The 17,072-nt window shown below is 39.0% G+C and overlaps 1 protein-coding gene across 1 annotated transcript in view; it reads left to right on the top strand.

The window, feature by feature from the left end:
• Positions 1–16,499, top strand: part of trus (programmed cell death 2 like trus) — a 54,623-nt gene extending 38,124 nt beyond the window's left edge. The window contains exons 6-7 of the mRNA XM_053787769.2: positions 1,513–1,637; positions 15,678–16,499. Of these exons, the coding sequence (XP_053643744.1) occupies positions 1,513–1,637; positions 15,678–15,945 (393 nt within the window). The 3' untranslated portion in view covers positions 15,946–16,499. The remainder of the gene's footprint in view (positions 1–1,512; positions 1,638–15,677) is intronic.
• Positions 16,500–17,072: the final 573 nt, after the last annotated feature.

Here is a 17,072-nt window from a genome sequence, read left to right as displayed (position 1 = left end):
GTTATAAAAGAAGTGAATGGCAGGGTATTGCAAGATGTGTGGGATTAAGAAGTAATGAGTCCAATACTAAGTGGTAGTTATCAGTTACTCTTTGCTTATGACACTTCATTTGGGAGATTCTGAAAAGAAGTTGCAAAAGTTTGTGCATGAATGTAGGTGGGTATGTAAATGAAGGAAATTAAGTGGACACTGGAAATAGTGAGGTGATGAGAGTGACAAGTAATCTAGGCAATTAAATATTTGATATTAGGCCAGAGGAAGGGAGGATGGTATAAACCTTAGGTAATTATTACTGATGAAGTGGTCAGGATCCAGGACTGAGAAGTTTCCTAATAAATATGTCCTAGTATCTATTCACATGCTTTTTTTTTTTAACCAGAAAGGGGTTTAAGCATGGAGATAGTATGTGCAATTTAGTTGTGTTGATAGATAGGCATATGAAGCATGATGTGAACCATAGAATTGTTGAAGGGAAAAAAAGTAGGTGTTGTGTTGCAGAATCTGGAAAGAAGGCATAAGGAGGAATGTATAGTTACCAACACTTTTAAGTGGGTGTGAAACAAGGGCTTTAAATATTGCAGCAAGGAGGCTGCTAGAGTCAGTTAAGATAGGATTTTGAGAGCAATATTTGGTGTGAATATTGTGCAGAGAATTCAAAGCATAAAAATGGTATGAGGTTACCAACAGTATTATTCAAAGAGTTGATGAGGGGTTAGGATAGTTTGGGCATTTGGAGACAGTGCAACAGAATAAGTAACCAAAAGGATGTATGAGTCTGGGGTGGCAGAAAGGGGTTATCCCAAGAAAGACTGGAGGAAGAGGTTAAGAGTATCCAACTGGTTTCCATGAGCTTTTTAGATCAGAGTGAGTGAAAATAAGGAATATTTTATGGCTTTTCATGCTGTTATAATGTGAGCAAGGTAAGATTTATGAGGAGTTTCAGGGAATCACTTAACTGCAGGCCCTAAAAGAGAAATTTTGCAAGGCAGAACAAGACTGTTTTGTGGCCCCTGGGGACAGACTGAGGCCTTCAATCTTAAGTGAGTTTTACATAATTATTTTTCCAAATAAACTAAAAATAGTTGAAATTACAAATTGCAAAAATATGAGGAAATCTAAATAAAATGGCTGTGGCTATGGGGCCTCTTCAGAGATTCACAGCCAGACCCCAGTCCAATGTATTCCCTGAATAATTCTCCCCCCCCCACCTCTCACAGGCTCTTCTTAGCTGGACTTGTTTCCTGGAGGTGGGGAAACACATTGCTTTGATGGAAAATTGGGGTTGTTGCAGCTCACAGGGTCATCTGAATTGTGTTATCTGCACACTTGTGGCAGGATAGTTATTGAGTGTATGATTATAAAAAGTAGGAGATGGTAGGTTTGTTACATCATTATTTACTTTTTCCTTTGCTTTACTGTTTTATTTCTTGGCTCATAGCAAATAGCTTTCTTTACTTGCTTTAATGATTTATTAGTTCTAGCCATGCATCTAAACTATTAATAACAATCAAGGAGATTGCTGCGGGAGCTGAAGGGAAGGGAGATGGAGTGTATGAAAAAGATGTTGCCATTCACGGAGATGTTTTACTTCACAAGTTCAAAAAGAGAATTTCTCGTAGTCCCCATCAGGTACTCAGGTATGTGATTAATAACTGTCTAGTATTAGTGTTAATAATATCAAGGTGTTTAAATTTCAGCAGTTTTATCGTATAAAGGAATGTGTCCTTCATTACATTCAGTACACACAATATTGCATTTAATAATCCCAGATGCTTTTTGTGTGTAGGCTGCTGACTCACAGGGGCTTAGCCCTTCTTTTTTGAATACTGTATAGCAATAACAGCAATAATGAATGATGATAATTATAATAATAATAATAGTAATAAGGTAGATCTTTGATTATTTAGCTCTTGATTATTTATTGTGTAGTATTATTTGAAGATCATATTTGATCTGGCAAAATGTTGTGTAATCAGTGATCATAAGGGAGGTAGTAGAACACTAACTAAAAATTACAGACCAGTAGCTCTAACTCGTCACATCATAAAAATCTTCGAAAGAGTGACGAGACTGCAGATTACAAATTTCATAGACCAGCACAAATAGCATAACCTGAACCAGCCTGGTTTTAGAACAGGATGAACATGCCTGTTGCAGCTAATGAACCATTATGACAAAGTTACGGAGGCATTGGAAGACAACCAAAATGCAGATATGTTTACACAAATTTTGCAAAGGCGTTTGACAAATGCGATCATGGAGTGATAGCTCACAAAATGAGGGCCATGGGCATTACGGGGAAGGTAGGCAGAGCACAAAACAGAAGACAAATAGTAGTAGTGAACAGGGCAAGATCCAGCATAAGTGAGGTCAAAAGCTCAGTGCCCCAAGGCACTGTCCTGATGCCTCTGCTGTTTCTCATTCTCATAGCAGACATAGATAAAAATCCCTGTCACACTTTTGTTTCATTATTTACAGATGATCCTAAAATAAGCATGAAAGTCATTGTGGTAGAGGACATCGAAAAATTACAGGAAGACATCAGCAGGGTTTTCCAGTGGGCAGTGGAGAGCAACATGACATTCAATGGTGATGAGTTCCAGCTGTTTAGGAATGGAAAGAATGAAGAACTCAAAAGGAACACTATAAACAAAACTTAAGAGGGTCACCAAATAGAAAAAAAGGAACATGTAAAAGACCTGGGAATAATTATGTCAGCTGACCTTTCTTTTAAGACCATAACAAGACAAAGATCACGACAGCCAGGAAGATGACAAGGTGGGTATTGAGAACTTTCAAAGCAAGGGAAATAATGCCAATGATGACACTCTTCAAGTCGCTAGTGCTCCCTCATTTAGAATATTGCTCAGTGCTGACGGCCACGTTCAAAGCAGGAGAAATATAGTGCTGGAACAAATACAGTGATCGTTTATGGCTCACATTGAGCCAGTGAAGCACCTAAATTACTGGGAATGCCTTCAAGTCTTGAGCATGTACTCATTGGAGTGAAGGAGAGAGAGAGATATATGATAATATATACCTGGAAAGTACTTGAGGGTCTGGTCCCAAATCTGCACACTGCCATAACAACATATTGGAGTGAGAGATATGGGAGAAGTGTAAAATAAACCCAGTGAGGAGCAGGGATGTGGTGGGGACAATAAAGGAATGCTGTATTAACATCTGGGGTCCCAGACTTTTCAACATCTTACCAGGAGATATCAGAAACATGGCTGGAACAAGTGTAAAAATCTTCAGGAGGAAACTGGACATGCAACTTTACCAGGTGTCAAATCAACCAGGCTGTGATGAATATGTGGGGCAGCAGGCATCCAGCAGCAAGAGCCTGGTTGACCAGGTGAGCACCAGACGAGCCTGGCCCATGGCCCGGCTCCGAGAGTAGTGAAACTCTTGAAACTCTTCAAAGGTATATCAAAGGTATAGGAAAACTGCTGTCTTGGTCTTGCAGTCAACTACCACATAGTCTCCACATGGTGACACAAAGAAGCCAGTGTTAGAGCGTGTTGGGGAGTTTCCTAGGACAGCAAAAATAAGCTATTTTTTTTCATTTGTCAGTGCAGTTATGCAGTTAGCAGTGTTAGATATAAGGCACAAAAATAAATAAGTAATAATTTTGGCAATTATTCATAATTTAATTAATTCTATTTTGTATGTGTGAAATAAGATTTTTTGTTGGTAATCATCTTGAGAGCTTATATCAATGCACTTAAACCTCTTCATTCTTCTTATGAAAATGAAATTGAGTAATACAGTAGACCCTTGCCTTATGATATTAATCCATTCCTGAGAGCTCATCGTATGCCGAAATTATCGTAAGGCGAATTAATTTTCCCCATAAGAAATAATGGAAATCAAATTAATCCGTGCAAGACACCCAAAAGTATGAAAACATTTTTTTTACCACATGAAATATTAATTTTAATACACACAAACTGAAGAAGACATGCACAGTTAATACTCTACTAAGAATAGAATACATAACACTTACTTATATTGAAGATCTGGTGATGATTGATGGGATGGGAGGAGGGGAGTGTGTGGAAGTTGTTATTGTTTAGAAGGGGAATCCCCTTCCATTAGGACTTGAGGTATCAAGTCCTTTTCCGGGGTTACTTCCCTTCTTCTTTTAATGCCACTAGGACCAGCTTGAGAGTCACTGGACCTCTGTCGCACAACATATCTGTCCATAGAGCTCTATACCTCTCGTTCCTTTACGATTTGTCTAAAGTGGTTCACAACATTGTCATTGTAATAGTCACCAACACGGCTTGCAATCGCTGTGTGAGGGTGATTTTCATCCATAAAGGTTTGCACTTCAAGCCACTTTGCACACATTTCCTTAATCTCTTTTTTCAATTCCATACTAATTCTCACCCTTTTTACCACAGGGATGGCACTAGAAGCTTTCTTGGGGTCCATGGTGACTTATTTTGCAGTTACAAGCACTAAAAACACTGGGATAATGTGAAATGTACCGAATGTATGTGTAGATGCGACTGCACTGGCTGGCTTGTAAACACTGGTGCTGAGGCCACACGTGGGATGCTTCCTGGACGAATCCCATAAGGCGAGTTTTTTAGCGTGAGGCGAGGCAAAATTTTTGCGTTAAAATGTATTGTATGGCGGATTTATTGTAACGCGATGCCATCGTAAGGCAGGGGTCCACTGTATTTGAAACAAGACCATATTCATTTTATTATTTTATCATATTCTTATAGCACTGTTTATAAAATGTACTCATTACACACGCACCACAGTATCGTACAAAAAATAAGTGAATTCATGCAAAATGCTTTGGTGTGTTTTCATCTTAGGTTCATGTGCCAGTCAAAAAGAAAATACCCTTCATAAAAAGTTAACATATTACAATGAATGAAATTTTGTTTTTTATTAACACATCAGCAGTCTCCCACCAAGGCAGGGTGGCCCGAAAAAGAAAAACTTTCATCATCATTCACCGATACAAAAAATCTATTTGTTTTTCTTGTGATGGGTATTTTCTGATTGCATGTGATTGTATGTTGTAAAAAAAAAAATGATTTTATTTCCTATACCCCCAAACTCTTTTCTAAACATTGTCTTAAAATTTTTTTTTTTTTTAACATGTCAGTTGTCTCCCACCGAGGAAGGGTGACCCGAAAAGAAAGAAAATCCCCAAAAAGAAAATACTTTCATTATCATTCAACACTTTCACCTCACTCAAACATAATCACTGTCTTTGCAGAGGCACTCAGATATGACAGTTCAGAAGTCCCTCCAAACTGCCAATATCCCAAACCCCTCCTTTAAAGTGCAGGCATTGTACTTGCCATTTTCAGGACTCGAGTCCAGCTAACTGGTTTCCCTGAATTCCTTCACAAAATATTACCCTGTTCGCACTCCAACAGCTCATCAGGTCCCAAAAACCATTCGTCTCCATTCACTCCTTTCTAACATGCTCACGCTTGCTGGAAGTCCAAGCCCCTCACCCACAAAACCTCCTTTACCCCCCCTCCCTCCAACCTTTTCGAGGACGACCCCTACCCCACCTTCCTTCCCCTACAGATTTATACGCTCTCCAAGTCATTCTACTTTAATCCATTCTCTATAAATGACCAGACCACCTCAACAACCCTCTTCAGCCCTCTGACTAATACTTTTAGTAACTCCACACCTCCTAATTTCCACACTGAATTCTCTGCATAATATTTACACTACATATTGCCCTTAGACAGGACATCTCCACTGCCTCTAGCCTCCTCCTAGCTGCAGCATTTGCAACCCAAGCTTCACACCTATATAAGTGTTGGTACCACTGTACTTTTGTACATTCCCTTCTTTGCCTCCATGGATAACATTTTTTTTGTCTCTACAGATACCTCAATGCACCACTCACCTTTTCCCTTAATCAGTTTTATGGCTAAACTCATCTTTCATTAACCCATTCACTGACAAGTCAACTCCCAAATATCTGAAAACATTCACTTCTTCCATGCTCCCTCTCTCCAATGTGATATCCAATTTTTCTTTATCTACATCATTTGATACCCTCATCACCTTACTCTTATCTATGTTCACTTTCAACTTTCTACCTTTACACACCCTCCCAAACTCATCCACTAACCTTTGCAACTTTTCTTTAGAACCCATAAGCACAGTATCATCAGCAAAAAGTAACTGTGTCAACTCCCATTTTGTATTTGATTCCCCATTATTTAATCCCACCCCTCTCCCCAACACCCTAGCATTTACTTCTTTTACAACCCCATATATAAATATACGGTGGAACCTCTACTTGCGAGTTTAATCTGTTCCATGACCTTGCTCGCAACTGGATTTGCTCGTTTGCAGAGTCAGTTTTTCTCATTTAAATTAACTGAAATGCAATTAATCTGTTCCAGTGGAATTCTGTACTTCAATAATTTCGCTAATATCAACTCTACAGCTTATTTATCTATCTCATTTCATCTAATATGACATAATAAACAATATAAATAACATAGAAACCTGATATATACTCTAAAATGAATAAAATATGTCATTCATGTAGTGGTATGGGCGGTGTCGGCGGTGGTCAAGTTTGTCTGGAGACTGGGCAAAATACTTCATGAATAATTTCACTAATATCATCTATACGGCTTATTTATATATCACAGTTAATCTAATATGACATAACAAACATGATGAATAACATAGGAACATGATATATACTCTAGAATGAATAAAATGTCATTCATGTAGTGGTATGGGCAGTGTTGGTGGTGGACGAGTTTGTCTGGAGACTGGGAAAAAATACTTCATGAATAATTTCACTAATATCATCTATATGGCTTCTTTATATATCACAGTTAATCTAATATGACATAACAAACAATATGAATAACATAGAAACATGATATATATGCTAAAATGAATAAAATGTCATTCATGTAGTGGTATGGGCGGTGTCGGCGGTGGACGAGAGTTTGTCTGGAGACCGGGCAAAATACTTCATGAATAATTTCGCTAATATCATCTATACAGCTTATTTATATATCACAGTTCATCTAATTTGACATAACAAACAATATAAATAACATAGAAACATGATATACAGTGGACCCCCGGTATTCGATGGCATCGGTATACGTTAAATTTGGTGTTCGATACATTTTAACGCCAAAATTTTGCCTCGCCACTCGTTAAAAAACCCTCCACACATGATTTGTACGGGACGCGTCCACATGAGTGCCAGTGTTTACAAGCCAGCCAGTGTGCTTGCATCTAAGCATACATTCGGTACATTCCATATTATCACAGTATTTTTGGTGCTTGTTTCTGCAAAATAAGTCACCATGGGCCCCAAGAAAGCTTCTAGTGCCAACCCTGTGGTAAAAAGGGTGAGAATTAGTATGGAAATTAAGAAAGATTTTGAAGGGTTTGGGGCTAACCCTGAGAAGCCTATGCCAGTTGTGGAATCCATTGTGCCTACTTCAAAAATTAAGGAAATGTGTGCAAAGTGGGTTGAACTGCAAACCTTTATGGATGAAAATCGCCCTAACACAGCTATTGCAAGCCGTGCTGGTGGCTATTACAATGACAATGTTGTGGCCCATTTTAGACAAATCGTAAGGGAACGGGAGGTACAGAGCTCTATGGACAGATTTCTTGTGTGACAGAGGTCCAGTGACTTAAGCTGGTCCTAGTGGCATTAAAAGAAGAAGGGAAGTAACCCCAGAAAAGGAGTTGCTACCTCAAGTCCTAATGGAAGGGGATTCCCCTTCTAAACAACAAGTTCGACACTCTCCCCTCCTCCCATCCCATCAATCGTCACCAGATCTTCATTAAAGGTAAGTGTCATGTATTCTATTGTTAGTAGAGTAGTACTAACTGTGCATGTCTTCTTGAGTTTGTATGCATTAAACTTAATATTTCATGTGGTAAAACTTTTTTTTTCATAGTACTTTTGGGTGTCTTGCACGGATTAATTTAATTTCCATTATTTTTTATGGGGAAAATTAATTCGCCTTCCGATAATTTTGGCATACGATGAGCTCTCGGGAACGGATTAATATCGTATGCCGGGGGTCCACTGTATTCTGGAACGAATAAAATATGTCATTATGTAACAGGTGAAGGCGGCCACAACCGCTCCCTCCTCGTTGTGGTAAACACTGCCATCTAATGATGGCCTTTTGAAGCTGTCTATTATTATAATTATTATATGTAGTACATTATTATTATATTCTTTCTTTCAACAAACCGGCCGTATCCCACTGAGGCAGGGTGGCCCGAAAAGAAAAACAAAAGTTTCTCTTTTTAAATTTAGTAATTTATACAGGTGAAGGGGTTACTAGCCCCTTGCTCCTGGCATTTTAGTCGCCTCTTACAACATGCATGGCTTATGGAGGAAGAATTCTGTTCCACTTCCCCATGGAGATAAGAGGAAATAAACAAGAATAAGAACTAGAAAGAAAATAGAAGAAAACCCAGAGGGGTGTGTATATATATGCTTGTACATGTATGTGTAGTGTGACCTAAGTGTAAGTAGAAGTAGCAAGACGTACCTGAAATCTTGCATGTTCATGAGACAGAAAAAAGGACACCAGCAATCCTACCATCATGTAAAACAATTACAGGCTTTCGTTTTACACTCACTTGGCAGGACGGTAGTACCTCCCTGGGTGTTTGCTGTCTACCAACCTACTACCTAGGTTATTATTATATATGTACGTATTATTATTCTTTCAACACACTGGCCATATCCCACCGAGGCGGGGTGGCCCAAAAGGAAAAACAAAAGTTTCTCCTTTTTTTTATTATTATTATTATTATCACACTGGCCGATTCCCACCAAGGCAGGGTGGCCCGAAAAAGAAAAACTCTCACCATCATTCACTCCATCACTGTCTTGCCAGAAGGGTGCTTTACGCTACAGTTTTTAAACTGCAACATTAACACCCCTCCTTCAGAGTGCAGGCACTGTACTTCCCATCTCCAGGACTCAAGTCCGGCCTGCCGGTTTCCCTGAACCCCTTCATAAATGTTACTTTGCTCACACTCCAACAGCACGTCAAGTATTAAAAACCATTTGTCTCTATTCACTCCTATCAAACACGCTCACGCATGCCTGCTGGAAGCACAAGCCCCTCGCACACAAAACCTCCTTTACCCCCTCCCTCCAACCTTTCCTAGGCCGACCCCTACCCCGCTTTCCTTCCACTACAGACTGATACACTCTTGAAGTCATTCTGTTTCGCTCCATTCCCTCTACATGTCCGAACCACCTCAACAACCCTTCCTCAGCCCTCTGGACAACAGTTTTGGTAATCCTGCACCTCCTCCTAACTTTAGTAATATACATGTATACAGGAGAAGGGGTTACTAGCCCCTTGCTCCTGGCATTTTAGTCGCCTCTTACAACACGCATGGCTTACAGAGGAAGAATTCTGTTTCACTTCCCCATGGAGTCAAGAGGAAATAAACAAGGACAAGAACTAGAAAGAAAACCCAGAGGGGTGTGTATATATATGCTTGTACGTGTATGTGTAGTGTGACCTAAGTGTAAGTAGAAGTAGCAAGACGTACCTGAAACCTTGCATGTTTATGAGACAGAAAAATGGACACCAGCAATCCTATCATCATGTAAAACAATTACAGGCTTTCGTTTTACACTCATTTGGCAGGATGGTAGTACCTCCCTGGGTGGTTGCTGTCTACCAACCTACTAGTTAGGTTAGGTAAGGTTTACCTTCATGTATTATTATTATACATATTATTGTTATGGTTGTTATTGTATTATACAGTGGACCCCCGCATAACGATTACCTCCGAATGCGACCAATTATGTAAGTGTATTTATGTAAGTGCGTTTGTACGTGTATGTTTGGGGGTCTGAAATGGACTAATCTACTTCACAATATTTCTTATGGGAACAAATTCGGTCAGTACTGGCACCTGAACATACTTCTGGAGTGAAAAAATATCGTTAACCGGGGGTCCACTGTATTATTATACAGTGGACCCCCGCATAACGATTACCTCCGAATGCGACCAATTATGTAAGTGTATTTATGTAAGTGCGTTTGTACGTGTATGTTTGGGGGTCTGAAATGGACTAATCTACTACACAATATTTCTTATGGGAACAAATTCGGTCAGTACTGGCACCTGAACATACTTCTGGAGTGAAAAAATATCGTTAACCAGGGGTCCTCTGTACTATTATTATTATACGTATTATTATTATACGTATTATTATTATACTATTATTATTCTATTATTATATGTATTATTATTATACATATTATTATTATACATATTATTATTATTATTATTATTATATAAATTGTAATTTTTATTCACACAAAAAATATAAGATTTACTGTTATACCTTATTGCAATAATTGTGTAAATAATGTCAACCCATTCATGACTGCATATTGGAATGGACAGTGACGTCATTTGTTTACTCTGAAACAGCCAAGCAGTGGACCATTTCTCCTAGGTTGAGCTCTATTTCAAGGTACTTTTCGTCGTGAAAGCAATTAAAATCATATCTATTTCTGTAATATATCTCCATTCTATCAAATGAGACCAAAAAAATGAGAATACAACCATAAAAACCATTCGAAATTACCGCAAAGGGGTGGCTAATTGCTGAGAAGTGAACTCCATTATTTATGCTTAGATTTCTTTAATTTTTGGTGTACGTTAAGAAGCATCTTTCCATCATACATTGCCCAAGTTTCAATAAGATAGTCCAACAAACAAATGAGATACAATTCCCGAGATCAAGAGCAAGAGTCCCTCACCAGTGTCAAGGAACCTGCCTTGAGGTCTGCTCACTTGTGGAAATTTTGCTCGCATATGGAAGCAAAAAATCGACCCATCGACTGCTCGTATTTGGAAAAACTCGCATGTGGACACGCTCGCAAGTAGAGGTTCCACTGTATTATACAACCATGGTGACATTACACATCCCTGTCTAAGACCTACTTTTACTGGGAAGTAATCTCCCTTTCTTGTACACACCCTAACCTGAGCCTCACTATCCTCATAAAAATTCTTTACAGCATTTAGTAACTTACTACCTATTCCATACTGTACTTGCAACATCTGCCACATTCCTCCCCTATCCACTCTATCATATGTCTTTTCTGAATTCATAAATGCAATGAAAACTTCCCTACCTTTATCTAAATACTGTTCACATATAGGTTGGTAGACAGCAACCACCCAGGGAAGTACTACCGTCCTGCCAGATGACTGTGAAACAAAAACCTGTAACTGTTTTGCATGATGGTAGGATTGCTGGTTTTCTTTTTCTGTCTCATAAACACGCTAGATAACAGGGATATCTTGCTACTCCTACTTACACTTTGGTCACACTTCACAGACACGCACATGCATATATATATATACATACATCTAGGTTTTTCTCCTTATTCTAAATAGCTCTTGTTCTTTTTTATTTCTTCTATTGTCCATGGGGAAGTGGAAAAGAATCTTTCCTCCGTAAGCCATGCGTGTCGTATGAGGCGACTAAAATGCCGGGAGCAATGGGCTAGTAACCCCTTCTCCTGTATACATTTACTAAAAAAGAGAAGAAGAAAAACTTTATAAAACTGGGTTGTTTAAATGTGCGTGGATGTAGTGCGGATGACAAGAAACAGATGATTGCTGATGTTATGAATGAAAAGAAGTTGGATGTCCTGGCTCTAAGCGAAACAAAGCTGAAGGGGGTAGGAGAGTTTCAGTGGGGGGAAATAAATGGGATTAAATCTGGAGTATCTGAGAGAGTTAGAGCAAAGGAAGGGGTAGCAGTAATGTTAAATGATCAGTTATGGAAGGAGAAAAGAGAATATGAATGTGTAAATTCAAGAATTATGTGGATTAAAGTAAAGGTTGGATGCGAGAAGTGGGTCATAATAAGCGTGTATGCACCTGGAGAAGAGAGGAATGCAGAGGAGAGAGATTTTGGGAGATGTTAAGTGAATGTATAGGAGCCTTTGAACCAAGTGAGAGAGTAATTGTGGTAGGGGACCTGAATGCTAAAGTAGGAGAAACTTTTAGAGAGGGTGTGGTAGTTAAGTTTGGGGTGCCAGGTGTAAATGATAATGGGAGCCCTTTGATTGAACTTTGTATAGAAAGGGGTTTAGTTATAGGTAATACATATTTTAAGAAAAAGAGGATAAATAAGTATACACGATATGATGTAGGGCGAAATGACAGTAGTTTGTTGGATTATGTATTGGTAGATAAAAGACTGTTGAGTAGACTTCAGGATGTACATGTTTATCGAGGGGCCACAGATATATCAGATCACTTTCTAGTTGTAGCTACACTGAGAGTAAAAGGTAGATGGGATACAAGGAGAATAGAAGCATCAGGGAAGAGAGAGGTGAAGGTTTATAAACTAAAAGAGGAGGCAGTTAGGGTAAGATATAAACAGCTATTGGAGGATAGATGGGCTAATGAGAGCATAGGCAATGGGGTCGAAGAGGAATGGGGTAGGTTTAAAAATGTAGTGTTAGAGTGTTCAGCAGAAGTTTGTGGTTACAGGAAAGTGGGTGCAGGAGGGAAGAGGAGCGATTGGTGGAATGATGATGTAAAGAGAGTAGTAAGGGAGAAAAAGTTAGCATATGAGAAGTTTTTACAAAGTAGAAGTGATGCAAGGAGGGAAGAGTATATGGAGAAAAAGAGAGAGGTTAAGAGAGTGGTGAAGCAATGTAAAAAGAGAGCAAATGAGAGAGTGGGTGAGCTGTTATCAACAAATTTTGTTGAAAATAAGAAAAAGTTTTGGAGTGAGATTAACAAGTTAAGGAAGCCTAGAGAACAAATGGATTTGTCAGTTAAAAATAGGAGAGGAGAGTTATTAAATGGAGAGTTAGAGGTATTGGGAAGATGGAGGGAATATTTTGAGGAATTGTTAAATGTTGATGAAGATAGGGAAGCTGTGATTTCGTGTATAGGGCAAGGAGGAATAACATCTTGTAGGAGTGAGGAAGAGCCAGTTGTGAGTGTGGGGGAAGTTCGTGAGGCAGTAGGTAAAATGAAAGGGGGTAAGGCAGCCGGGATTGATGGGATAAAGATAGAAATGTTAAAAGCAGGTGGGGATATAGTTTTGGAGTGGTTGGTGCAATTATTTAATAAATGTATGGAAGAGGGTAAGGTACCTAGGGATTGGCAGAGAGCATGCATAGTTCCTTTGTATAAAGGCAAAGGGGATGAAAGAGAGTGCAAAAATTATAGGGGGATAAGTCTGTTGAGTGTACCTGGTAAAGTGTATGGTAGAGTTATAATTGAAAGAATTAAGAGTAAGACGGAGAATAGGATAGCAGATGAACAAGGAGGCTTTAGGAAAGGTAGGGGGTGTGTGGACCAGGTGTTTACAGTGAAACATATAAGTGAACAGTATTTAGATAAGGCTAAAGAGGTCTTTGTGGCATTTATGGATTTGGAAAAGGCGTATGACAGGGTGGATAGGGGGGCAATGTGGCAGATGTTGCAAGTGTATGGTGTAGGAGGTAGGTTACTGAAAGCAGTGAAGAGTTTTTACGAGGATAGTGAGGCTCAAGTTAGAGTATGTAGAAAAGAGGGAAATTTTTTCCCAGTAAAAGTAGGCCTTAGACAAGGATGTATGATGTCACCGTGGTTGTTTAATATACAGTGGACCCCCGGTTAACGAACTTTTTTCATTCCAGTAGTATGTTCAGGTGCCAGTACTGACCGAATTTTTTCCCATAAGGAATATTGTGAAGTAGATTAGTCCATTTCAGACCCCCAAACATACACGTACAAACGCACTTACATAAATACACTTACATAATTGGTCGCATTTAGAGGTGATCGTTAAGCGGGGGTCCACTGTATTTATAGATGGGGTTGTAAGAGAAGTAAATGCGAGGGTCTTGGCAAGAGGCATGGAGTTAAAAGATAAAGAATCACACACAGGGTGGGAGTTGTCACAGCTGCTCTTTGCTGATGACACTGTGCTCTTGGGAGATTCTGAAGAGAAGCTGCAGAGATTGGTGGATGAATTTGGTAGGGTGTGCAAAAGAAGAAAATTAAAGGTGAATACAGGAAAGAGTAAGGTTATGAGGATAACAAAAAGATTAGGTGATGAAAGATTGAATATCAGATTGGACGGAGAGAGTATGGAGGAGGTGAACGTATTCAGATATTTGGGAGTGGACGTGTCAGCGGATGGGTCTATGAAAGATGAGGTGAATCATAGAATTGATGAGGGAAAAAGAGTGAGTGGTGCACTTAGGAGTCTGTGGAGACAGAGAACTTTGTCCTTGGAGGCAAAGAGGGGAATGTATGAGAGTATAGTTTTACCAACGCTCTTATATGGGTGTGAAGCATGGGTGATGAATGTTGCAGCGAGGAGAAGGCTGGAGGCAGTGGAGATGTCATGTCTGAGGGCAATGTGTGGTGTGAATATAATGCAGAGAATTCGTAGTTTGGAAGTTAGGAGGAGGTGCGGGATTACCAAAACTGTTGTCCAGAGGGCTGAGGAAGGGTTGTTGAGGTGGTTCGGACATGTAGAGAGAATGGAGCGAAACAGAATAACTTCAAGAGTGTATCAGTCTGTAGTGGAAGGAAGGCGGGGTAGGGGTCGGCCTAGGAAGGGTTGGAGGGAGGGGGTAAAGGAGGTTTTGTGTGTGAGGGGCTTGGACTTCCAGCAGGCATGCGTGAGCGTGTTTGATAGGAGTGAATGGAGACAAATGGTTTTTAATACTTGACATGCTGTTGGAGTGTGAGCAAAGTAACATTTATGAAGGGATTCAGGGAAACCGGCAGGCCGGACGTGAGTCCTGGAGATGGGAAGTACAGTGCCTGCACTCTGAAGGAGGGGTGTTAATGTTGCAGTTTAAAAACTGTAGTGTAAAGCACCCTTCTGGCAAGACAGTGATGGAGTGAATGATGGTGAAAGTTTTTCTTTTTCGGGCCACCCTGCCTTGGTGGGAATCGGCCAGTGTGATAATAAAAAAAATAAAATAATAAAAATATATATTCCTCAATGTAAACATTTGATCTACACATCCCCTACCCACTCTAAAGCCTCCTTGCTCATCTGCAGTCCTACTCTGTGTCTTACCTCTGATTCTTTCAGTGATAACCCTACTGTACACTTTTCCTGGTATACTCAGTAAACTTATTCCCCTATAATTTTTACAATCTCTTTTGTCCCCTTTCCCTTTATATGAAGGAACTATACATGCAATAAGAACAAGAACTATTAAGATAAAATCAAAGAAAACTCACATGAGTTTGTATACATAAACGTGTACATGTGTAGTGTGACCTAAGTGTGAGTAGAAGTATCAAGACATACCTGAAAAATTGCACGTTTATGAAACAGAAAAAAGACACCAGCAGTCCTACCATCATGTAAAACAAATACAGGCTTCCTTTCTACACTCGCTTGGTAGGACGGTAGTACCTCCCCGAATGGTTGCTGTCTACCAACCTACTACCTTATAATATTAAATGTAAATGATATTTAAAAAGGTATGGCCAAAATACTATAGAGGAATATGCAGAAAAAAAAAATTATTCAGTTTTCCAGCATTTTGGCAAATCCGGTGTACACACCCTTCAAAAATGCACCAAAAAAAAAAAAAATTATCTACAGTAATAATAATTTTTTTTTTTGGCATACACTAAAGGACCAAAAATATTCATTGTAGGTACTGTCGAGAAGAAGGTGCATCACCACTGTGGTTACACCCACCTGGTGCGACTGAAGTGGCTACCAAATGTCAGTTCTGTGGAGGGAATATGGTCTTTGAGATGCAGATCACACCACAGCTGGTCCTTCACCTCAGAGTGCCTGGGGTACAGGGTACTCCACTGGAGTTTGGCACAGTGGCTGTATTTACGTGTTTAGCTTCATGCTGGAATGAAAAAGACACTATAAAACAAGAAGTAGTAGTCGTCCAGTGTGAAGTGATCTGAAGAGTTTGTATTCCTGGTGATTTAAAATAAAAAAAAAATTGAGCATAAATTGATAAATGAGCTGAATGAGTTGTCTTATATTTAATTATTTATTACACTCATTCTTTTTCACTATTGCTTAAAAATTATAAGTCAGTGTAACAAAAATGATTTCAGATGAAGATTTAATCTGCAGGAGCCTGAGTTGTATAAGTTACAAAAGTTGAAGATTACACATGAGAGAGTCCAGGGGTGGATTGTACTTTAGAAAATGAAGCAACATTGTAACTTGATCATTGCTCAGTGCATAGTTGTGGCACTCCTCAAGGAAGAAGCAACAGTTATCTCCAGATAAACTGTCTCATATCAAGGTTTGCTCATGTTGATTATATTGAAATATTTACACTCATTCTTTTGAGTTAGCTGAGCTCTTGAAGCATACTGTCACTTTCAAATGCTAGAAATGTATGCCTCATTTTACTCCTCAATATCCACCCTTGGAGACAGTGAGTCATTAGGAACAAAATAAAAAGTAGTGTGTGTCTTTTGTATGCACTCAGTAAATATTTCACTATTTAATTTTTTCCTTTTCCTTTATTGCTTATGGAGGAAACTACTCATTCACAAATACACACACAGACAACTTTGTTTGTACCACTTGTTACAAATATGCAGTACATAGAACTTCACCATATCATTGGAACCTCAGAGAATCTCTTGCTATTGAGCTGTATTACAAACACTATAAAGGCAGGTCTAGTTTAGATCTGCATGCAAGTATAAGTGCAATAGAAATGTGATAATTGTTGATCTCATTGTGCATTACCATATTAACTTATTATTTAATGTATCATGTATTTTAATTCTCAGTTCACTTGTTCTGTATTTTGAAGGGACAAGGGATTATCAGTGCTTTGTATAAATGTTTTAGTGGATTAATGTTTTTGGGGGTTTTCTAATTTGGAAAATGAACAGCATTAGCTCATGCATTTATAATAAAAATTATTACAGATTGTTTCAAGAAAAATAATAAACTGTTCATTGCATGATAATACAATAACAGCTGTGTGAGCTGAGTTTATAAAAATTTTACCTACATTTTGATAAAATTTTGTTTAACCCAAGACAGGTGATCCAAAGAGGAAAGC

Source organism: Cherax quadricarinatus, chromosome 47 (assembly GCF_038502225.1).
Source record: "Cherax quadricarinatus isolate ZL_2023a chromosome 47, ASM3850222v1, whole genome shotgun sequence".
In the NCBI taxonomy this organism is placed as follows: domain Eukaryota; kingdom Metazoa; phylum Arthropoda; class Malacostraca; order Decapoda; family Parastacidae; genus Cherax; species Cherax quadricarinatus.
The sequence above is the reverse complement of the archived record's forward strand: the minus strand, read 5'-3'. Positions and strand labels throughout refer to the sequence as shown.